This window comes from Pecten maximus, chromosome 18 (assembly GCF_902652985.1).
Source record: "Pecten maximus chromosome 18, xPecMax1.1, whole genome shotgun sequence".
NCBI lineage: Eukaryota > Metazoa > Mollusca > Bivalvia > Pectinida > Pectinidae > Pecten > Pecten maximus.
In genome coordinates this window covers 32,430,112-32,455,385 of record NC_047032.1, presented here as the reverse complement: position 1 = coordinate 32,455,385, position 25,274 = coordinate 32,430,112, and the positions used below count along the sequence as shown (strand labels likewise).

Sequence of the window (25,274 nt, the reverse complement as noted above, 5' to 3'; positions counted from 1 at the left end):
GAGATTATTTCTCATATATACGAGTTTATTTCTCGTATATACGAGATTATTTCTCGTATAAACGAGTTTATTTCTCGTATATACGAGATTATTTCTCGTATATACGAGTTTATTTCTCGTATAAACGAGTTTATTTCTCGTATATACGGGATTCTTTCTCGTATATACGAGTTTATTTCTCGTAATAACGAGATTATTTCTCGTATATACGAGTTTCTTTCTCGTATATACAAGTTTATTTCTCGTATATACGAGTTTATTTCACGTATATACGAGATTATTTCTCATATATACGAGATTAATTCTCGTATATACGGGTTTATTTCTCTTAACAACGAGATTATTTCTCGTATATACGAGTTTCTTTCTCGTAATAACGAGATTATTTCTCGTATATACGAGTTTCTTTCTCGTATATACAAGTTTCTTTCACGTATATACGAGTTTATTTTTCGTAATAACGAGATTATTTCTCGTATATACGAGTTTCTTTCTCGTATATACGAGTTTCTTTCTCGTATATACGAGATTGTTTCTCGTATATACAAGTTTATTTCTCGTATATACGAGTTTATTTCACGTATATACGAGATTATTTCTCATATATACGAGATTAATTCTCGTATATACGGGTTTATTTCTCGTAATAACGAGATTATTTCTCGTATATACGAGTTTATTTCACGTATATACGAGATTATTTCTCATATATACGAGTTTATTTCTCGTATATACGAGATTATTTCTCGTATAAACGAGTTTATTTCTCGTATATACGGGATTCTTTCTCGTATATACGAGTTTATTTCTCGTAATAACGAGATTATTTCTCGTATATACGAGTTTCTTTCTCGTATATACGAGTTTATTTCGCGTATATACGAGTTTATTTCACGTATATACGAGATTATTTCTCGTAATAACGAGATTATTTTTCGTATATACGAGTTTCTTTCTCGTTTACTCGTATATACGAGATTATTTCTCGTTGTTACGAGAAATAAACTCGTATATACGGGATTCTTTCTGGTTTGAACTATCTAACTTGCGAGCTCTTTTTTCTCGTTATCGCGTTACGGAAATTCGGTTATCACCAAATTTACATAAATTAAGTCACATAACAACTTAACTGATATAATGGAAACGATATCATGATATAGAAGCTTTATTTAAGTCGCTAATGTGATATATAAAAGTTGCGAAGACAACTTTGAAGTAGGTTGTTCGTCATAATAAGCTAGTGTACCCGGAACGATTTGCTATATTTAGCTTATAAAATGTAATTTATGATGAAACTAAAAATGCTGAAAGTGCGACTTTTATGACGACTTTAGTTTTAGAGTTATTGCAATTTTTCGCAGACCTCGTTTCGGTGACCTATGACCTGTGACATCACAGGTTTAAAGGAATCAGAGCCGCCAGAAAGAAAATATATAGAAACAAACGTGAACACGTGCCTGCAATTTATACAAATTAGACAAAAATCATGTAAGTGCTGGATAAACGTTTTGAGTAATATTTGTGAATAAGTTAATAATAAGTCCTACCGAAACCAGGGACATAATTTTCTTTTAAAACTGGCAGTATACAACATGCAACATCTTACTTATTTTCTATTATAACGGGCCAAATACGACGAGTATCATCTTACTAATATTCTATTATAACGGGTCGTATATAACATGTAAAATTTGTGATTTTCTATTTCAACGGGTCGTATATAACATGTATAACGTTAGAATAATGTTCTATTATAACGGGCCGTTACAACATATGTAACGACTTACATTAATATTATATCCTTTATTATGAGGTTTGTTGCACACAAATATTTATTTCGCTTATAATACTTCTAGTAATAGAAGTTTGATAAATGCTGAAGAATTTGAATTCTTACTAGCCAAAACAGCAATGGATACGTTGGAAATTCACTTGAGAATTGTCTAAAATTGATCTGTATCTATAGAAGTACGTTGTAGGTTCCAACACTGGTTTTCATACGGGAGAGATTAAGTCTATTGTAGATCACACTATGAATCTATATAATACATTACTTTTTTCACTTTTTGAAAGAAGTGTCCTTCATGCGCGGGTTTTTGTATAGAATACAATACATAACTTTACTGTACGTGTGTATCGTCTTGTCACACAAACCAGAATATCCAGAACTGTTGTTTTGTTGGTATGTTTATTTGAATATTAATTTGCGAATAAAATGACATATTATTTTACAAAAAAACTAATGTTGATGCGGTGTTCCTTTTTATAGTAAAGAGTAAGGAATGGTAAATACATTTATATTTTGTGTATTGGTGATTGACTGATTATTGGATCGTGTATAACATCCATCTGTAGGCCTACATCAGTCTGTGTTATCCAAGCGGTCATTTTCAGAGTCCATTTCGCTAAAATTTAATTTTCCTAAAATCTCAAACTTATATTGTTGGATTCCGACTTCTTTATATACGAGAAATAAACTAAAAAAACTCGTATATACGAGAAAGAAACTCGTATATACGAGAAATAGCATTTATAAGACCAATACTAGAACATTCATCTGTAGTTTGGGATAATTGCAATAATACATGTAAACAATTGATAGAATCAATACAGTTAGAAGCTACACGTATTATCACTGGACTTAGGAAAGGAACTCCACATAATATATTACACCGAGAACTTGGATTGGAATCTTTAGAAAGTGGTCGGAAAAAACATTAACTTATCTTAATGTACCATATCTCAATGAAGACACAGTACATCATCTCCGTAGGCAACGATTATTCAATTAGCCACTATGTAAATCAGAAAATTATTATAACAGCTTTTTCCCAACTATGCTACGTGAATTTAATTCCATTGACACTAAAATTCTAAATTCACCATCCCTAGGTGTTTTTAAGAAACTTATCACTCCCGTCAATTTAGACCAGGGTCTTATCCGTACAACGGACATCTTTAAAAAAAAATAAAGGTAATAGAAAATAAAATATTATAGTATGTCAACTTAGAAACAATGCAAGTAATTTAAATTTTGACCGCTTTAATGATCATCTTATAGATTCACCATTGTGCAGATGTAATCAAGGGGATGAAACTTCATACCATTACTTTTTCGAATGCTGCTTATATGAAGAGCAATGACAAGAGTTGAAACAAAATATCAATAACCAGCATCATCTAACCACTATAGTATTAACACCTGGAAATTACTTGTTGTCTGATGAAATTAATATCAACATTCTGAACGCCGTTCAAAAATACATTAAAGATAGTCAGTGATTTGATCAATCTCAAAATCAACCATATTTATTCAAATGTTATTTTCTAGACCCAGACTCACTCAATTAGTATTTGATTATTATTTTACCTGTATTTACATATATTCTATATTCATATTCTTGATATAAGAATGATTGATTGATTTATTTAATTCAAAACTAGTATATTCGACTACAATCTTTTTATTCCAAAGTATAATTACACAGTTTGTTATATCTGACACATGAAAGCTTTGCTTGGATGCAGGGGCACTCAGTCTGAATCTAGAATACTTAGATGGATGGCTACAGAAGGAGGAGTAAGGACATTTTATGCCTGAAAATCTAGTGCTGCTGGATTTAAGACTGGGTGCCACTCCTGTATCTAAGCAATAGCTATTAACTGAAAACAAAATCTTTTTAAAACTCTGTAAAATTATTATAATTTGACAAAGGATATACTAGAACCTTATTACCTCCCTTTTCCACTAACTGTTAGTTCTTATTATATAATTACCTCCCTTTGACCATAAAAATCTATATATTCATAAAAGAGGTTTCCTCTCCATACATTGTATGTCATCACCGTTGACTTAATTAATGTACATATTTCTTATACGTCTTAACTTTCAATTGTTTTAGTATAATTATACTATTGTTCTGTTTGTATTGGGGAAGACTTGTATAGGTCTAGCCTGCTGTCTAACCCATTTGAATAAATGTTATACAATAAAATATGTTGAAATGAAATAAAGTGTAGTTGGTAAGATATAGAGATAACAAAGTTTAACCATCAAAATCCAACATGGCCGCCTCTCAATAAATGTCTTTTCGATTCAGCTTCAAAATTAGCAATGCACTTTAAAATCAAGTCATATTTACAGGTGACATTGAGAAGGAAAACATAGAACAATTCATCTGTTAAAATCCTGTATAGTCGACAATTTGTATTTTATCTTTTCATGCATAACTGGTACGGGGTACCAGGAAAAATAACATTGTAAATGTTAAATTATGGAAAGGCTGATACATTTGTAAATCTTCAACATTGAATGATGGCCACCCGTGAGTCGATCTGTTTATAAAAATTACAATGTATACTACAGACCACGGACTTCTTCAACAGCAAACCATCTGATGACGGGTCAAGATAAATCAAAACATTCATGTTACTGTCATCATACATGTATATAAAATTGATGTATAAAATTAAAATATATAATATAAAATATTAAAAGACATTGAAATGGAAGACAATTAGCTGCTGTTTAAAACAACAATAATTCGATACCGTAACAGGTTGTGGGATAGCTTGTACGATTTATTTTGTGTCTATTTAAATGAGGCCAAGAGAAAATCACAAAGTCTAAACTGGGTGTCATTTGTATAATATGCATTACATGTGAAATGAAGAAAAGGCATGCAAGTGCATTTGTGTGTGTGTGTGGGGGGGGGGGGGGGGGGGTCGGGCTGGATCGCCCCGTGATCACCCGGGCTCATTTTGAGGTGGGACTCCTTGTAGTAGCTGGTGACTACCTCACTGAATAACACTCGGGAGGCCTATCGGATTGATGCTGGCTGTGCAGTGCTACACTGTACCTCATGACGTGTTCTGTCAGCTGTAGACACCCCGCTACATCATACTCTCACAAAATGTTTACCTTTAAAAAGGAGTAGCGACTACCATTTTGTAGACTCTGGTAAGCCTTGTCCAGGAAATATATCCTTATTTTGGCGAACGCTCAACTAATGGTGAGGCACAGTGTCAAAGGACACATTAGGAAAATGTTAAAAAATAAAATATAAGATTTAAAATTAAGTCACCTCTCACAAATCCTACAATCCATTATATCGCTATCACACACACGCGAGTCTACTGTGGAATGTGTATTCAATCTAATATGATAGTTCCATCCTCGTCTGTCTCATATACCTCCATACCCTCATCCTCAGTTTCTTCTTCTTCTTCTACTTCCTCTTTTTCTTCTTCTTCCGTCTGGTCAATGCTGCGAATTATCTGGAACATAAGCTTTGCTAGTCTTTCTAGAATGTTCTCTATCTGTTCCCGACTATCCATGATGTATAATCTGAGTGTGGACATGTCGTCTCCGAAAACATTCCTCCCTGGCTGATGGTCGAAACGCAATTCATCATGATCAAGTTGCATGAAGATGAATTGGAAACCATCAGAGATGATGTTGAAAAACGGTAAAGGACTAAGTTGTTTGGAAGACAGTGTTTTCGACCTCCTTCCATAAACTTCTGCTTGTAGAGCAGACAGTTGGAGAATTCCTTGTACAACTGATTCTGGTCCAAGCCCATTTCCGTAAAGCCGACTCTTAGCCTCAACCAAACCGACAACGTCATTTTTGTAGCGAAGTCGATAATCAAACTTACAGTTGGGTAGATTTTTATTCTTGTACGATTTCTCAGTTTCAATAGTCAGTTCCATTTCTTCTGCAAAAGGAATCAAAACTGCATCAAGTAGAATTCGGATATCCGCTTCTGTTCCCCGGATCCCACTCAAATCGTAGATGTTGTCACTGCCTGTTTTTTTTATGTAGATGACCCGAAGATGACGCATTACGAGCAAAAATCACCCTTTGGACAGATTTGATTTGCTTCAAAGCTCGCGACACGATTCTATCAATAATGTCCGGTGAACCCCCGATTCTGTTTGCTAGGTCTATTTTTCCCACACACTGTTTAAAGTCGACATATTCAGACAGCATTTGTAGTGTCCAATTAGAACACGGAATATCCACATCAATTTTACGTTTGTTTGTGTTTACGTTACGCTTTCGAGTACGATTTGTCTCCACATCTTCATGCAGATGAGTAAAAACCCCAGGTGGCAGCACAGACGTACATGCTTCAGTTATTTGTGGTTCCAAGGATTTCTTCCCACTTGAATCCTGTTTACCAGACATCATATAGGAATGAGAACGAACATCTGCCTTGTCTTCAACCGCCTGATGGGAAGCACTGAATGCTCCACCAGATACATCATCCTGTGTGACCTTTGACTTTTTCTCGGACACGTCATGGTTCGAGTTGTAGTCCCTCTTAGCTATCCTTTTTACGGCTGATGGTACGTCTGTTGATCCACTGGTTTGATTAGAATGTACATGTACATTAGGAAACAGAGAGCTCGCATCCTTCTGGACGACATCTGATGTATTTTGTGTGGGGCGGACATTTTCAGTTCCCTCTTCAGTTTTAACCAAACCTTTTACATCGGATCCGTCAGCCCCTGAAATGGTGTTTAACAATTTACTTTCTTCATTTTCTGAAGCTTGTTGAACGTTCACGTATGTTTTGGAGGAAAGAGTTCCAGAACATTTCTGTGATTCATTCTTACTTCCTGCCTCTTTATGTGCTATAAATCCGTAAGCACCGCTTTCGATTTTTTGTAAAGCTGAGAAGGAAAGTTTTGTTTTAATACTCTGTCCACTTGTTTCAAGGAGTCGTCTGCTCAGATTTGTTGAGAAACAATCAATACTGCCCAGAAATACATCCTTCTCTTTCTCTGGCGTAAAGTTCTTTGTTGACTTCTGAAGACTGGACAAGAAATGCCGCCACAGGTTAAAATTCTCATAATCTGCCATGGCCCGTCAATCTGAAACAATAAAAAGATAGAGATTGAATAAAAGATGAAAATACATAAATTCTGTGTATATACTATATATATATATGTAATTAGCATCACGATGAAAAGTCAATTACTCAGCGAGAGAACCGAGCACAAGAAATTCATCTTAAATTTTGGTTTTAGTTTAATCCTCCTAATGGAGTCAACCTTTTGGCAATGAAGGCAATCTGTGCCTATACATTTACTGTTAAATTCCGATATACATTACTGTTACACACAAGATAGAAAATGTATGTTGTAAAATTATACAGGTAAAGGGCTTGATATAAGTTTGATAACTTGCGCCCAATTCCCTGGCATATAATAAGATACAATAAAATATGTTTAAATCGAATTAATCCAACAAGATAGATATTACACTACAAAGAAGTAAGATTTTCTCAAAAACTTCGATGTCGGCCATCATGCATCTTCGCTAGCCAAGGCTTCTGATTACGTTACACTCCACGAACCCTTGGCGGATATAGTCGTGTTCAAACCGTCGCGCCCTGGAATCCCAGGGCACCCAATCAAATCGCGTTTTACATTCTGGCTTGGTTTCGCAGTAAACAAAAAATGCGGCACCCAGTACAGAGCTACATTGCCGACTATGTCATGGCATTTTACCTAAATACAAAAATCGCAATCTTTGGGGGAACATTCGCAGTGTTTGTTCAATTCATATAAGTCATTGATCACATATCTCATCGAAATGACACCAAACCTCGATGTGTGTTTGTAAACATCACCGATGAAGTAAATCGGTAACGCTTGTTTTGATTGGTCGAAAATTTCATGCGTGAAGGGTGGTAATTTCGAATCACCGCTAGAGGGCCAGAACTGACGCCTATATCTGCCAAGGGTTCTTGGAGTGTAACGTAATCAGAAGTCTTGGCTAGCGAAGATGGCCATCATGCCACGCTTTGTGATTTATTTTGAGTGAATTGACTGTAAGAGTTGTCTCCCCTACACCGATACTGCCATCCAACAGTTTTTAGGAGAACTTTTCTAAATGTCAGTAGGATTTGTCTCCCTTTAGCTTGTTTTCTGCTAATATCAATCACGGACTCGGATCCATCACTATTGTGATTTTGTTTTACAACTGAGAACATTCGACTGTAACCGCCACACTCAGGGTACATGGCGTATAAAACTCTGTCGATGAACAATAATCTGTTACAGATTGGCAGCAGCGACAAGTGACGTTACATTCATAAACAGGAGATGCCGAGGGCGCCAATTTCAATTAAAAATAAACAACACTTACATTCGGGTTTTTTCCAACGAGAATTGTAGCTTTCCGTTCGATATAAGATGACGTTTTCGCATAGACAATATGTCATTGTCCATTAGACAATATGTCATTGTCCATTAGACAATATGTCATTATCCATGGATTAACGTGTTCGCCATCCTTATCAGTTTGTTGAGAGTTTACAAACATAAAGTCATACCCGGAAGTGTTACGGTATATCTATACGGTACAGGTGAAAAGTCGTACGCAGTCCCCGGGCCCGAATCGTTTTCTCGTACCATATTAAAAGTCTGCATTTTTTCAGCAACGCGGTAATGAAAGATATCTCAAAAGATGCCAAGTTATAATTCAATACATCATATATTTTGAAGGAAAATATAACTAACTAGTAGAGAAAATACGTACATGAGTAAGAGTTACGACGCAATTATTTTACAATTCGAATTCATAAATCCAAGAATGTCGATTTCGTATGCTTTATTATAAGCTATTATAAAATTTAATATTTACTTAGGTCTCTTATTTCAGGGATAAAACTCGTACATGGTAAGTTGATTATTTCTATTAAAGGTCGCGCCTTTCTATACGACCGTATTGCGGAAAATATGTAATAATTCAATTGTACTGTAAGCGTAAAAGCCATCTTCCTTAACCCATAGGATTCAGAGGCTTGGTAAAACAAATCTGGAATTCAATGTATTCAGATCTACAGCTGACAAAAGAGCATTTCTAAAGACATCTTCACCTGACTGTTTCACAAGAAAACAATAATCTTAATTTCTTCGATAAAATCCATACTACAAGTATCATAAAACATTTTATTAAAACTTATTGTTTAACTGACAGTCTTTCTTCCAAATCAAAGACCGATTATTAAATGATGCATGTGAATGAAATTAGAGATTTATGTGAAAATCTTTAATTTTGAAAGTGTCCATCTACATAGTTATGACGTGAATCAATGGTGAACGACGGCTTTAGTTTTATCTAAATATGACAGGATTTGTTTAACTTGTCAACTTCAAATCGTAATATTGATTTTAATTGACGTAATATATATGTTGGTACGTATTATGCGTTTTTATTCAAACGTTTCACTTAAGCTTGAACATAGAACATATGTTCTACACTCATACGATTTTATCAGATATAAAATTATTTTCCTTACCAAACATCTGTCTCCCTAAATCGCTTGCTGTAGGGAATACTAACTATACAGTATTAGCCACATGTAAAATAAATTATTAATATAAGATTTACATAGTTACAGCTATCGTCCTTAATGGCAGAGGATACACAGCTAATTATCACAGTGCCATCGTATACTGGTACAGATCTACCCACGTAAATAACGGCAGTCGTGACACGTCGGGTCCGATTTTAATTTCGGGTTCGCGAGTCGGATAACGGGAGTGACGTAACTCGCGTGTTGAGGGTTTACATATGGCCGCCATTTTAATCAGACACATCTCACCATTATCACGCTGAGTGTTAAAGTGAGACCAATGTCCCTAACACAATTAAACAAATGGAAACATTGATTCGTAAGACTATGTCAGACAACCAAACGGTAATGTCCGGCTCCGACCAGTGGTCAAGGCGTTACGACTGGTTAACTTTTCCAATTGTAAAATGGTTGTCCAAAGTATAATCTGGATCCTTCCGTTCGGGGAAGTCTGACATGTTGTTATCTTTCTCTGCTTTCTCAGGTGTATAACAGGTACACCAATAAATAATAGTAAATTACTCCCTAGGCTAAATACAGATAAAGTTAAATAGATAAAATATAATGCGATAAAATAAATAAATGAATAAATACCCAACAGGAAAACATGATTATCCAAAACACATATCTACAGCAAATATTGTACAAAGTTTGATTGGGTTTAGTTCTTATGTAGAAAAAATGAATGGCTTGCCAGCTAGGCCAGCATCACTTAAAATGTGTTTCTTTGTTCCTAAAATTATCATTAAGCTAACCATGGTGGCAGGAATTGCAAAGGCCATGTTTAAACCTCTTCCGTGATCTCTGGTAGTGGTCAGTCTTGACCTGTACGTGTCCAAACGTTGTATGGACCGGATCAGTGTCAAAATTGTTGGTGCTAAACTAAACTAATTTTAATGTCAGCGAAGATTGGGAGAGGTAGAGGAATGGGAATGGTTTAAGGGAGGGGGAGGGGGGAGGGGGGCTTCATTGATGATGAAAGGGCGAGTAACTCTCGGTCCGTATACGATCTACTCTAGTCCCTGTGCATAAGTCTATACATGTACAGAATATCTCAGTTAAGGTCTAATACTAGATTATCTCCCCTTAGTTTGGAACTTGGACTAGATTTGGTTTGTTTTTGTTTAACGTCCTTTTAACAGCCAGGGTCATTTAAGGACGTGCCAGGTTTTGAAGGTGGAGGAAAGCCGGAGTACCCGGAGAAAAACCACCGGCCTACGGTCAGTACCTGGCAACTGTCCCACGTAGGTTTCGAACTCGCAACCCAGAGGTGGAGGGCTAGTGATAAAGTGTCGGGACACCTTAACCACTTTGCCACCGCGGCCCCTTGGACTAGAATCCAACATAAAGGCTAAAATCAATTATACAGCTCAATTTTATTTAACATTTTTAGTAATATTTTAGAGACAGTGGCCTGTCTAGCGGACAGACTAGAGGATCCACTTACCAAATGAGAGGGACAGACTAGAGGATCCACTTACCAAATGAGAGGGACAGACTAGAGGATCCACCTACCAAATGAGAGGGACAGACTAGAGGATCCACCTACCAAATGAGGGGGACAGTCTAAAGGATTCACCTACCAAATGAGGGGGACAGACTAGAGGATTCACCTACCAAATGAGGGGGACAGTCTAAAGGATTCACCTACCAAATGAGGGGGGCAGTCTAGAGGATCCACTTACCAAATGAGGGGGACAGTCTAGAGGATCCACTTACCAAATGAGGGGGCAGACTTGAGGATTCACTTACCAAATGAGGGGGGCAGTCTAAAGGATTCACTTACCAAATGAGAGGGACAGTCTAGAGGATTCACCTACCAAATGAGAGGGACAGTCTAGAGGATTCACTTACCAAATGAGAGGGACAGTCTAGAGGATGCACTTACCAAATGAGGGGGACAGTCTAGAGGATCCACCAACCAAATGAGAGGGACAGACTTGAGGATCCACTTACCAAATGAGGGGCAGACTAGAGGATTCACCTACCAAATGAGGGGGGCAGACTAGAGGATCAACTTACCGAATGAGGGGACAGACTAGAGGATCCACCTACCAAATGAGGGGGGCAGTCTAAAGGATTCACCTACCAAATGAGGGGGACAGTCTAGAGGATCCACCTACCAAATGAGGGGGACAGTCTAAAGGATTCACCTACCAAATGAGGGGGACAGACTAGAGGATTCACCTACCAAATGAGGGGGACAGTCTAAAGGATTCACCTACCAAATGAGGGAGGCAGTCTAGAGGATCCACTTACCAAATGAGGGGGACAGTCTAGAGGATCCACTTACCAAATGAGGGGGCAGACTAGAGGATTCACTTACCAAATGAGGGGGGCAGTCTAAAGGATTCACTTACCAAATGAGAGGGGCAGTCTAGAGGATTCACCTACCAAATGAGAGGGACAGTCTAGAGGATTCACTTACCAAATGAGAGGGACAGTCTAGAGAATGCACTTAGTGGTAGTTGACCTTCACCAAGGTGATCACGTGCAAGTGAAGATTGGATCATTTATCCCAGGGTCTATTCTATATGATATCTACACTTCATTCTCTGGATTTCAACTACAATGAATACTGTGATTTTTAGTAAGAATTAAAATTCGCAATCAAATCAACAAATTTTTTCTTTAAACATTTCCAGAAATCACAATACATGACCGACTCCCAAATCAAAGTAAACACTTAACAAGACGAGAGTGTAAGATGAAAATGAAAATAATTGATGGAAACTATTTAAAAACAATAGAATAATATTAGGTGTTCCGAAAAGTAAACGCAGCTTCCTTCTTCGACAACACCCGATATGTAAATTAGGGTCGAATCTAGAGTTTAGGTAATCGAATGTTTTCGAAATAAGAACATCAGCACTGTAAAACTGTCAAGTTCCTATCATCAATTCTCAAGATCTCAATATCTATTGCAGAAAGTGTAATGACGGGGACAAGGTTTTAAAAAGGAATTTTGAAATCAGTTTGAAGTTAAACTGTTAATATTCATAATGAAAAGGGATAATTTACATATTACCGGTCAATGGCAAGGAATATTAACAATAGTAAACACTATTGGCAATAATAAGTAATAGTGACAATGGTAAGGAATATTGACAATGGTAAGGAATATTGACAATGGTAAGGAATATTGACAATAATAAGTAATATTGACAATAATAAGTAATATTGACAAACATAAGGAATATTGACAATGGTAAGGAATATTGGCAATGGTAAGGAATATTGATAATGGTAAGGAATATTGACAATTGTAAGTAATATTGACAATTGTAAGTAATATTGATAATGGTAAGGATTATTGATAATGGTAAGGAATATTGATAATGGTAAGGAATATTGACAATGGTAAGGAATATTGACAATGGTAAGGAATATTGACAATGGTAAGGAATATTGATAATGGTAAGGAATGTTGATAATGGTAAGGAATATTGACAATTATAAGTAATATTGACACCAGTAAGGAATATTGACAATGGTAAGTAATGTAGACAATGATAGGTAATTGTGACAACAGTAAGTAATACTTTACATACCTCTTGAACAGTCTTCTGTCGTAAGACTAACGATCATCACAGGGTCTTGATGATAACTCCCATATAATGATGACGAGTACTGCTAACATCAACACAACACTAGTGTTACACACAGGCGCTTGCATAGAAAATGCGATTTTCAAAAAAAAAAAAAAATTGATATGACAGTGGTATGTGTAATCTGTTAAGCTTCAAGCTTCTATGCAAGCGCCTGTGGTGTTACATCATGTGGTTAACGTACAGTTCTGATAAAGTTCGTAGTCGCTGTCTTTAATTTACCTACTGGTAGGGAGCTCACTGTTATATAGCTAATATAAAACATCTATCCAGACCCTGTGTTCGGCATAGTAAGAATATAGAAAATGCATATAACTTCACTAACTGTTTGGCATTTCAAAACAATTGGTGTCATCCATAACAATCAGAAAGGATCTAGGTGAGTTACCGCATTATGAAGTGCTCTCACAGTTAAACTGGTGTCAACTGTCATTCACACGCGGTGGTTTACATTGGGATGTCGATGGAGTCTCTTCAGAGTAAATACAATCTATATACAATGTATAGCAGTCTGACTAATAAAAAAAACAGAACTTACACTTGAAAACTTGGGACAGGACAGTATCAGTGCGTGACGGACCTTATACAATGTACCTAGATCGAAGGAAAGACAACCACTTCATTGTGTTACCTACTACGGATTTTAGTCTAAAACACCACTGGTTTTATAACATAAGAGCGCAGGTACGTGTATATCGGGAAGCATAAAATTAAAAAATGGCCGCTAGTTGGAGATTTTTTTTATTTGATCAGATTCGTACGGAAGCCGAATAGGACCAATGAAAAAAAAACTTACTTTCTCGTATATACGAGATTATTTCTCGTATATACGAGTTTCTTTCTCGTATTAACGAGATTATTTCTCGTATATACGAGTTTAAACGAGAAATAATCTCGTATATACGAGAAAGAAACTCGTTATTACGAGAAATAAACTCGTATATACGAGAAATAATCTCGTATATACGGGAAAGAAACTCGTTATTACGAGAAATAAACTCGTATATACGAGATTTTTTACTTATTTTTTAATGATACCAACTAAGTTTATTATTTTCATTGGTCCTATTCGGCTTCCGTAGTAATGACAAGAGTTGAAACAAAATATCAATAACCAGCATCATCTAACCACTATAATATTAACACATGGAAATTACTTGTTGTCTGATGAAATTAATATCAACATTCTGAACGCCGTTCAAAAATACATTAAAGATAGTAAGAGATTTGATTAAATTCAAAATTAACCATACTTATTCAAATGTTATTTTCTAGACCCAGACTCACTCAATTAGTATTTGATTAATATTTTACCTGTATTTACATATATTCTATATTGTTCATATTCTTGATATAAGAATATGGTGAACCTGCGACCTGCTTCAAAAGTCAGCTGATCCCTGAATATCTCTGATTGATTGATTTAATTCAAAACTAGTAAATTCAACTCCAATCTTTTTATTCCAGAGTATAATTACACAGTTTGTTATATCTAACATATGAAAGCTTTGCTTGGATGCAGGGGCACTCAGTCTGAATCTAGCACACTAAGATGGATGGCTACAGAAGGAGGAGTAAGGACATTTTATGCCTGAAAAATCTAGTGCTGCTGGATTTAAGACTGGGTGCCACTCCTGTATCTAAGCAATAGCTATTAACTGAAAACAAAATCTTTTTAAAACTCTGTAAAATTATTATAATTTGACAAAGGATATACTAGAACCTTATTACCTCCCTTTTCCACTAAGTGTTAGTTCGTATTATATAATTACCTCCCTTTGACCATAAAAATCAACATATTCATAAAAGAGGTTTCCTCTCCATAGATATTTCATCACCGTTGACTTAATTAATGTACATATTTCTTATACGTCTTAACTTTCAATTGTTTTAGTATAATTATACTATTGTTCTGTTTGTATTGGGGAAGACTTGTATAGGTCTAGCCTGCTGTCTAACCCATTTGTCTAAATGTTATACAATAAAATATGTTGAAATGACATAAAGTGTAGTTGGTAAGATATAGAAATAACAAAGGTTAACCATCAAAATCCAACATGGCCGCCTCCCAGTAAATGTCTTTTCGATTCAGTTTCAAAATCAGCAATGCACTTTAAAATCAAATCATATTTACAGGTGACATTGGGAAGGAAAACATAGAACAATTCATCTGTTAAAATCCTGTATGGTCGACAATTTTTACTTTATCTTTTAATGTATAACTGGTACATGTACTGGGTACCAAGGAAAAATTACATTGTAAATGTTAAATTATGGAAAGGCTGATACATTTGTAAATCTTCAACATTGAATGATGGCCACCCGTGAGTCGATCTGTTTATAAAAATTACAATGTAGACTACAGACCACGGGCTTCTTCAACAGCAAACCATCTGATGGTGGGTCAAGATAAATCAAAACATTCATGTTACTGTCATCATACATGTATATATAATTGATGTATAAAATCAGAATATATAATATACAATATTAAAAGACATTGAAATGGAAGACAATTAGCTGCTGTTTAAAACAACAATAATTCGATACCGTAACAGGTTGTGGGATAGCTTGTACGGTTTATTTTGTGTCTATTTAAATGAGGCCTAGAGAAAATCACAAAGTCTAAACTGGGTGTCATTTGTGTAATATGCATTACATGTGAAATGAAGAAAAGGCATGCAAGTGCATTTTTTTGTGTGTGAGTGTGTGTGTGTGGGGGGGGGGGGGGGGGGGGCTGGTATCGCCCCGTGATCACCCGGGCTCATTTTGAGGTGGGACTCCTTGTAGTAGCTGGTGACTACCTCACTCAATCGGATTGATGCTGGCTGTGAAATGCTACACTGTACCTCATGACGTGTTCTGTCAGCTGTAGACACGCCGTTACATCATACTCTCACAAAATGTTTAATACCTTTAAAAAGGAGTAGCGACTACCACTGTATAGACTCTGATAAGCCTTGTCCAGGAAATAGATCCTTATTTGGCGAACGCTCAACTAATGGTGAGGCACAGTGTCAAAGGACACATTAGGAAAATGTTAAAAAATAAAATATAAGATCTCAAACTTAGTCACCTCTCACAAATCCTACAATCCATGATATCGCTATCACACACACGCGAGTCTACTGTGGAATGTGTATTCAATCTAATATGATAGTTCCATCCCCGTCTGTCTCATATACCTCCATACCCTCATCCTCAGTTTCTTCTTCTTCTTCTACTTCCTCTTTTTCTTCTTCTTCCGTCTGGTCAATGCTGCGAATTATCTGGAACATAAGCTTTGCTAGTCTTTCTAGAATGTTCTCTATCTGTTCCCGACTATCCATGATGTAGAATCTGAGGGTGGACATATCGTCTCCGAAAACATTCCTCCCTGGCTGATGGTCGAAACGCAATTCATCATGATCAAGTTGCATGAAGATGAATTGGAAACCATCAGAGATGATGTTGAAAAATGGTAAACGACCAAGTTGTTTGGAAGACAGTGTTTTGGACCTCCTTCCATAAACTTCTGCTTGTAGAGCAGACAGTTGGAGAATTCCTTGTACAACTGATTCTGGTCCAAGCCCATTTCCATAAAGCCGACTCTTAGCCTCAACCAAACCGACAACGTCATTTTTGTAGCGAAGTCGATAATCAAACTTACAGTTGGGTAGATTTTTATTCTTGTACGATTTCTCAGTTTCAATAGTCAGTTCCATTTCTTCTGCAAAAGGAATCAAAACTGCATCAAGTAGAATTCGGATATCCGCTTCTGTTCCCCGGATCCCACTCAAATCGTAGATGTTGTCACTGCCTGTTTTTTTATGTAGATGACCCGAAGATGACGCATTACGAGCAAAAATCACCCTTTGGACAGATTTGATTTGCTTCAAAGCTCGCGACACGATTCTATCAATAATGTCCGGTGAACCCCCGATTCTGTTTTCTAGGTCTATTTTGCCCACACACTGTTTAAAGTCGACATATTTAGACAGCATTTGTAATGTCCACTTAGAACACGGAATATCCACATTATTTTTACGTTTGTTTTTGTTTACGTTACGCTTTCGAGTACGATTTGTCTCGACATTTTCATGCAGATGAGTAAAAACCCCAGGTGACAGCACAGAGGTACATGCTTCAGTTGGTACGTTTGATGACTCGGACACGTCATGGTTCGAGCTGTCGTCCGTCTGGGCTATCCTTTTGACGGCTGTTGGTACGTTTGATGACTCGGACACGTCATGGTTCGAGTTGTCGTCCGTCTGGGCTATCCTTTTGACGGCTGTTGGTACGTTTGATGACTCGGACACGTCATGGTTCGAGCTTTCGTCCGTCTTGGCTATCCTTTTGACGGCTGTTGGTACGTTTGATGACTCGGACACGTCATGGTTCGAGCTTTCGTCCGTCTGGGCTATCCTTTTGACGGCTGTTGGTACGTCTGTTGATCCACTGGCGGCTTTCCTTTTGACGGCTGTTGGTACGTTTGATGACTCGGACACGTCATGGTTCGAGCTGTCGTCCGTCTTGACTATCCTTTTGACGGCTGTTGGTACGTTTGATGACTCGGACACGTCATGGTTCGAGCTGTCGTCCGTCTTGGCTATCCTTTTGACGGCTGTTGGTACGTTTGATGACTCGGACACGTCATTAATTTTACGTTTGTTTTTGTTTACGTTACGCTTTCGAGTACGATTTGTCTCGACATCTTCATGCAGATGAGTAAAAACCCCAGGTGACAGCACAGACGTACATTCTTCAGTTATTTGTGGTTCCGATGATTTCTTCCAACTTGAATCCTGTTTACCAGACATCATATAGGAATGAGAAGGAATATCTGCCGTGTCTTCAATCGCCTGAAGGGAAGTACTGAATGCTCCACCAGATACACATTTCTGTGTGTCCTTTGACTTTTTTACGGCTGTTGGTACGTCTGTTGATCCACTGGCGGCTTTCCTTTTGACGGCTGTTGGTACGTTTGATGACTCGGACACGTCATGGTTCGAGCTGTCGTCCGTCTTGACTATCCTTTTGACGGCTGTTGGTACGTTTGATGACTCGGACACGTCATGGTTCGAGCTGTCGTCCGTCTTGGCTATCCTTTTGACGGCTGTTGGTACGTTTGATGACTCGGACACGTCATGGTTCGAGCTTTCGTCCGTCTTGGCTATCCTTTTGACGGCTGTTGGTACGTCTGATAACTCGGACACGTCATGGTTCGAGCTGTCGTCCGTCTGGGCTATCCTTTTGACGGCTGTTGGTACGTTTGATGACTCGAACACGTCATGGTTCGAGCTGTCGTCCGTCTGGGCTATCCTTTTGACGGCTGTTGGTACGTTTGATGACTCGGACACGTCATGGTTCGAGCTGTCGTCCGTCTGGGCTATCCTTTTGACGGCTGTTGGTACGTTTGATGACTCGGACACGTCATGGTTCGAGCTGTCGTCCGTCTGGGCTATCCTTTTGACGGCTGTTGGTACGTTTGATGACTCGGACACGTCATGGTTCGAGTTGTCGTCCGTCTGGGCTATCCTTTTGACGGCTGTTGGTACGTTTGATGACTCGGACACGTCATGGTTCGAGCTTTCGTCCGTCTTGGCTATCCTTTTGACGGCTGTTGGTACGTTTGATGACTCGGACACGTCATGGTTCGAGCTTTCGTCCGTCTGGGCTATCCTTTTGACGGCTGTTGGTACGTCTGTTGATCCACTGGCGGCTTTCCTTTTGACGGCTGTTGGTACGTTTGATGACTCGGACACGTCATGGTTCGAGCTGTCGTCCGTCTTGACTATCCTTTTGACGGCTGTTGGTACGTTTGATGACTCGGAGACGTCATGGTTCGAGCTGTCGTCCGTCTTGGCTATCCTTTTGACGGCTGTTGGTACGTTTGATGACTCGGACACGTCATGGTTCGAGCTTTCGTCCGTCTTGGCTATCCTTTTGACGGCTGTTGGTACGTCTGATAACTCGGACACGTCATGGTTCGAGCTGTCGTCCGTCTGGGCTATCCTTTTGACGGCTGTTGGTACGTTTGATGACTCGGACACGTCATGGTTCGAGCTGTCGTCCGTCTGGGCTATCCTTTTGACGGCTGTTGGTACGTTTGATGACTCGGACACGTCATGGTTCGAGCTTTCGTCCGTCTGGGCTATCCTTTTGACGGCTGTTGGTACGTTTGATGACTCGGACACGTCATGGTTCGAGCTGTCGTCCGTCTGGGCTATCCTTTTGACGGCTGTTGGTACGTTTGATGACTCGGACACGTCATGGTTCGAGCTGTCGTCCGTCTGGGCTATCCTTTTGACGGCTGTTGGTACGTTTGATGACTCGGACACGTCATGGTTCGAGCTTTCGTCCGTCTTGGCTATCCTTTTGACGGCTGTTGGTACGTTTGATGACTCGGACACGTCATGGTTCGAGCTTTCGTCCGTCTGGGCTATCCTTTTGACGGCTGTTGGTACGTTTGATGACTCGGACACGTCATGGTTCGAGTTGTCGTCCGTCTTGGCTATCCTTTTGACGGCTGTTGGTACGTTTGATGACTCGGACACGTCATGGTTCGAGCTGTCGTTTGTCTGGGCTATCCTTTTGACGGCTGTTGGTACGTTTGATGACTCGGACACGTCATGGTTCGAGCTGTCGTCCTTCTTGGCTATCCTTTTGACGGCTGTTGGTACGTCTGTTGACTCGGACACGTCATGGTTCGAGCTGTCGTCCGTCTTGGCTATCCTTTTGACGGCTGTTGGTACGTTTGATGACTCGGACACGTCATGGTTCGAGCTGTCGTCCGTCTGGGCTATCCTTTTGACGGCTGTTGGTACGTTTGATGACTCGGACACGTCATGGTTCGAGCTGTCGTCCGTCTTGGCTATCCTTTTGACGGCTGTTGGTACGTTTGATGACTCGGACACGTCATGGTTCGAGCTGTCGTCCGTCTGGGGTATCCTTTTGACGGCTGTTGGAACGTTTGATGACTCGAACACGTCATGGTTCGAGCTGTCGTCCGTCTTGGCTATCCTTTTGACGGCTGTTGGTACGTTTGATGACTCGGACACGTCATGGTTCGAGCTGTCGTCCGTCTGGGCTATCCTTTTGACGGCTGTTGGTACGTCTGATGACTCGGACACGTCATGGTTCGAGCTGTCGTCCGTCTGGGCTATCCTTTTGACGGCTGTTGGTACGTTTGATGACTCGGACACGTCATGGTTCGAGCTGTCGTCCGTCTGGGCTATCATTTTGACGGCTGTTGGTACGTTTGATGACTCGGACACGTCATGGTTCGAGCTGTCGTCCGTCTTGGCTATCCTTTTGACGGCTGTTGGTACGTTTGATGACTCGGACACGTCATGGTTCGAGCTGTCGTCCGTCTGGGCTATCCTTTTGACGGCTGTTGGTACGTTTGATGACTCGGACACGTCATGGTTCGAGCTGTCGTCCGTCTGGGCTATCCTTTTGACGGCTGTTGGTACGTTTGATGACTCGGACACGTCATGGTTCGAGCTGTCGTCCGTCTGGGCTATCCTTTTGACGGCTGTTGGTACGTTTGATGACTCGGACACGTCATGGTTCGAGTTGTCGTCCGTCTGGGCTATCCTTTTGACGGCTGTTGGTACGTTTGATGACTCGGACACGTCATGGCTCGAGCTGTCGTCCGTCTGGGCTATCATTTTGACGGCTGTTGGTACGTTTGATGACTCGGACACGTCATGGTTCGAGCTGTCGTCCGTCTTGGCTATCCTTTTGACGGCTGTTGGTACGTTTGATGACTCGGACACGTCATGGTTCGAGCTGTCGTCCGTCTGGGCTATCCTTTTGACGGCTGTTGGTACGTTTGATGACTCGGACACGTCATGGTTCGAGCTTTCGTCCGTCTTGGCTATCCTTTTGACGGCTGTTGGTACGTCTGATAACTCGGACACGTCATGGTTCGAGCTGTCGTCCGTCTGGGCTATCCTTTTGACGGCTGTTGGTACGTTTGATGACTCGGACACGTCATGGTTCGAGCTGTCGTCCGTCTGGGCTATCCTTTTGACGGCTGTTGGTACGTTTGATGACTCGGACACGTCATGGTTCGAGCTGTCGTCCGTCTGGGCTATCCTTTTGACGGCTGTTGGTACGTTTGATGACTCGGACACGTCATGGTTCGAGTTGTCGTCCGTCTGGGCTATCCTTTTGACGGCTGTTGGTACGTTTGATGACTCGGACACGTCATGGTTCGAGCTGTCGTCCGTCTTGGCTATCCTTTTGACGGCTGTTGGTACGTTTGATGACTCGGACACGTCATGGTTCGAGCTGTCGTCCGTCTTGGCTATCCTTTTGACGGCTGTTGGTACGTTTGATGACTCGGACACGTCATGGTTCGAGCTTTCGTCCGTCTGGGCTATCCTTTTGACGGCTGTTGGTACGTCTGTTGATCCACTGGCGGCTTTCCTTTTGACGGCTGTTGGTACGTTTGATGACTCGGACACGTCATGGTTCGAGCTGTCGTCCGTCTTGACTATCCTTTTGACGGCTGTTGGTACGTTTGATGACTCGGAGACGTCATGGTTCGAGCTGTCGTCCGTCTTGGCTATCCTTTTGACGGCTGTTGGTACGTTTGATGACTCGGACACGTCATGGTTCGAGCTTTCGTCCGTCTTGGCTATCCTTTTGACGGCTGTTGGTACGTCTGATAACTCGGACACGTCATGGTTCGAGCTGTCGTCCGTCTGGGCTATCCTTTTGACGGCTGTTGGTACGTTTGATGACTCGGACACGTCATGGTTCGAGCTGTCGTCCGTCTGGGCTATCCTTTTGACGGCTGTTGGTACGTTTGATGACTCGGACACGTCATGGTTCGAGCTGTCGTCCGTCTGGGCTATCCTTTTGACGGCTGTTGGTACGTTTGATGACTCGGACACGTCATGGTTCGAGCTGTCGTCCGTCTGGGCTATCCTTTTGACGGCTGTTGGTACGTTTGATGACTCGGACACGTCATGGTTCGAGTTGTCGTCCGTCTGGGCTATCCTTTTGACGGCTGTTGGTACGTTTGATGACTCGGACACGTCATGGTTCGAGCTTTCGTCCGTCTTGGCTATCCTTTTGACGGCTGTTGGTACGTTTGATGACTCGGACACGTCATGGTTCGAGCTTTCGTCCGTCTGGGCTATCCTTTTGACGGCTGTTGGTACGTTTGATGACTCGGACACGTCATGGTTCGAGTTGTCGTCCGTCTTGGCTATCCTTTTGACGGCTGTTGGTACGTTTGATGACTCGGACACGTCATGGTTCGAGCTGTCGTTTGTCTGGGCTATCCTTTTGACGGCTGTTGGTACGTTTGATGACTCGGACACGTCATGGTTCGAGCTGTCGTCCTTCTTGGCTATCCTTTTGACGGCTGTTGGTACGTCTGTTGACTCGGACACGTCATGGTTCGAGCTGTCGTCCGTCTTGGCTATCCTTTTGACGGCTGTTGGTACGTTTGATGACTCGGACACGTCATGGTTCGAGCTGTCGTCCGTCTGGGCTATCCTTTTGACGGCTGTTGGTACGTTTGATGACTCGGACACGTCATGGTTCGAGCTGTCGTCCGTCTTGGCTATCCTTTTGACGGCTGTTGGTACGTTTGATGACTCGGACACGTCATGGTTCGAGCTGTCGTCCGTCTGGGCTATCCTTTTGACGGCTGTTGGAACGTTTGATGACTCGAACACGTCATGGTTCGAGCTGTCGTCCGTCTTGGCTATCCTTTTGACGGCTGTTGGTACGTTTGATGACTCGGACACGTCATGGTTCGAGCTGTCGTCCGTCTGGGCTATCCTTTTGACGGCTGTTGGTACGTCTGATAACTCGGACACGTCATGGTTCGAGCTGTCGTCCGTCTGGGCTATCCTTTTGACGGCTGTTGGTACGTTTGATGACTCGGACACGTCATGGTTCGAGCTGTCGTCCGTCTGGGCTATCCTTTTGACGGCTGTTGGTACGTTTGATGACTCGGACACGTCATGGTTCGAGCTGTCGTCCGTCTGGGCTATCCTTTTGACGGCTGTTGGTACGTTTGATGACTCGGACACGTCATGGTTCGAGTTGTCGTCCGTCTGGGCTATCCTTTTGACGGCTGTTGGTACGTTTGATGACTCGGACACGTCATGGTTCGAGCTGTCGTCCGTCTTGGCTATCCTTTTGACGGCTGTTGGTACGTTTGATGACTCGGACACGTCATGGTTCGAGCTGTCGTCCGTCTTGGCTATCCTTTTGACGGCTGTTGGTACGTTTGATGACTCGGACACGTCATGGTTCGAGCTGTCGTCCATCTTGGCTATCCTTTTGACGGCTGTTGGTACGTCTGTTGATCCACTGGTTTGCTTAGAATGCACAGGTACATTAGGAAATATAAAGCTCGCAGCCTTCTGGACAACATCTGATGTATTTTCTGTGCGGCGGACATTTTCAGTTCCCTCTTCAGCTTTAACCAAAGCCTTTACACCGGATCCGGCAGCTCCTGAAATGGTGTTAAACAATTTATTTTCTTCATTTTCTGAAGCTTGTTGAACGTTCACGTATGTTTTAGAGGAAAGAGTTCCTGAACGTTTCTCTGATTCATTCTCACTTCCTGACTCTTTATTTGCTCTAAATCCGTAAGCACCGCTTTCGATTTTTTGTAAAGCTGATAAGGAAAGTTTTGTTTTAATACTCTGGCCACTTGTTTCAAGGAGTCGTCTGCTCAGATTTGTTGAGAAACAATCAATACTGCCAAGAAATACATCCCTCTCTTTCTCTGGCGTAAAGTTCTTTGTTGACTTCTGAAGACTGGACAAGAAATGCTGCCACAAGTTCAAATTCTCATAATCTGCCATGGCCCGTCAATCTGAAACAATAAAACGATAGAAATTGAATAAAAAATGAAAAAATACATAAATTCTATGTATATATGTGATTAGCATCACGATGGAAAGTCAATTACTAAGCGAGGGAACCGAGGACAAGAAATTCATCTTAAATTTTGGTTTTAGTTTAACCTCCTAATGGAGTCAACCTTTTGGCAATGAAGGAAATCTGTGCCTTTACATTTACTGTTAAGTTCCAATATACATTATTGTTACACACAAGATAGAAAATGTATGTTGTAAAATAATACAGGTAAAGGGCTTGATATAAGTTTGATAACTTGCGCCCAATTCCCTGGCATATAATAAGATACAATAAAATATGTTTAAATCGAATTAATCCAACAAGATAGATATTACACTACAAAGAAGTAAGATTTTCTCAAAAACTTCGATGTCGGCCATCATGCCACGCTTTGTGATTTATTTTGAGTGAATTGACTGTAAGAGTTGTCTCCCCTACACCGATACTGCCATCCAACAGTTTTTAGGAGAACTTTTCTAAATGTCAGTAAGATTTGTCTCCCTTTAGCTTGTTTTCTTCTAATATCAATCAGGGACTCTGATCAAAGTCCACGACTCGGTATGAGGTCTGTAAGTCTCGCCATTTAAGTCCCGAGATTTTGCGAGATAATACTACTTCCGGGTACTTTGTCATAACGTTAACATGGGAAAACTGAAAATCGCAATAATTTGAAAAATAGCAACTGTATCAAAAACACAAAATTGCCAGTTGATAAACTATTTAAGACTCATTTTGAAAATGTGTATTTCGTTGACTTTTATATGTTAACGACATTTTTTTTTTCTGTGAGACTACTGACATAAACTGTGTTTGGTACCCGGAAATAAGCGTCACTCAAGACGAGACTTACAGACTCTATTGTGATTTTGTTTTACAGCTGAGAACATTCGACTACAACCGCCACACTCAGGGTACATGACGTATACAACTCCATCGATCAACAATAATCTGTAACAGATTGGCAGCAGGGACCAGTGACGTTACATTCCTAAACAGGAGATGCCGAGGGCGCCAATTTCAATTAAAAATAAACAACACTTACATTCGGGTTTTTTCCAACGAGAATTGTAGCTTTCCGTTCGATATGAGATGAGGTTTTCGCATAGACAATATGTCATTGTCCATTAGACAATATGTCTTTGTCCATTAGACAATATGTCATTGTCCATTAGACAATATGTCATTGTCCGTGGATTTACATGTTCGCCATCTTTATCAGTTTGTTGAGAGTTTACAAAATGTAAAGTCATACCCGGAAGTGTTTCGGTATATCTATACGGTACAGGTGAAAAGTCGTACGCAGTCCCCGGGCCCGAATCGTTTTCTCGTACCATATTAAAAGCCTGCATTTTTTCAGCAACGCGGTAATGAAAGATATCTCAAAAGATGCCAAGTTATAATTCAATACATCATATATTTT

General features: G+C 40.3%; 2 protein-coding genes across 3 annotated transcripts; both read right to left on the bottom strand.

Moving 5' to 3' along the window:
- Positions 1-3,448: 3,448 nt before the first annotated feature.
- On the bottom strand, positions 3,449-8,353 carry LOC117316812. Of its 2 annotated transcripts, XR_004530007.1 has the most exons (3): positions 8,159-8,353; positions 4,898-6,879; positions 3,449-4,859 (listed from the first exon to the last, which is right to left on the bottom strand). XR_004530007.1 is itself a non-coding variant. In XM_033871588.1 (2 exons), exon 2 carries the CDS (start codon positions 5,842-5,844, stop codon positions 5,152-5,154), a length of 693 nt encoding a protein of 230 aa, XP_033727479.1. In that variant the 5' UTR covers positions 5,845-6,879; positions 8,159-8,352; the 3' UTR covers positions 3,449-5,151. The 2 variants fall into 2 exon arrangements, 1 of the variants encoding a protein (XP_033727479.1); XM_033871588.1 differs by having other exon boundaries at positions 3,449-6,879; positions 8,159-8,352.
- A 7,344-nt stretch (positions 8,354-15,697) lies between these two features.
- LOC117316371 (dentin sialophosphoprotein-like) lies at positions 15,698-25,096 on the bottom strand. Its single transcript, XM_033870911.1, has 4 exons — positions 24,897-25,096; positions 21,395-23,810; positions 18,686-21,277; positions 15,698-18,424 (listed from the first exon to the last, which is right to left on the bottom strand). The coding sequence occupies exons 2-4, from the start codon at positions 23,797-23,799 to the stop codon at positions 16,123-16,125; spliced, it is 7,299 nt and encodes a 2,432-aa protein (XP_033726802.1). The 5' UTR covers positions 23,800-23,810; positions 24,897-25,096; the 3' UTR covers positions 15,698-16,122.
- Positions 25,097-25,274: the final 178 nt, after the last annotated feature.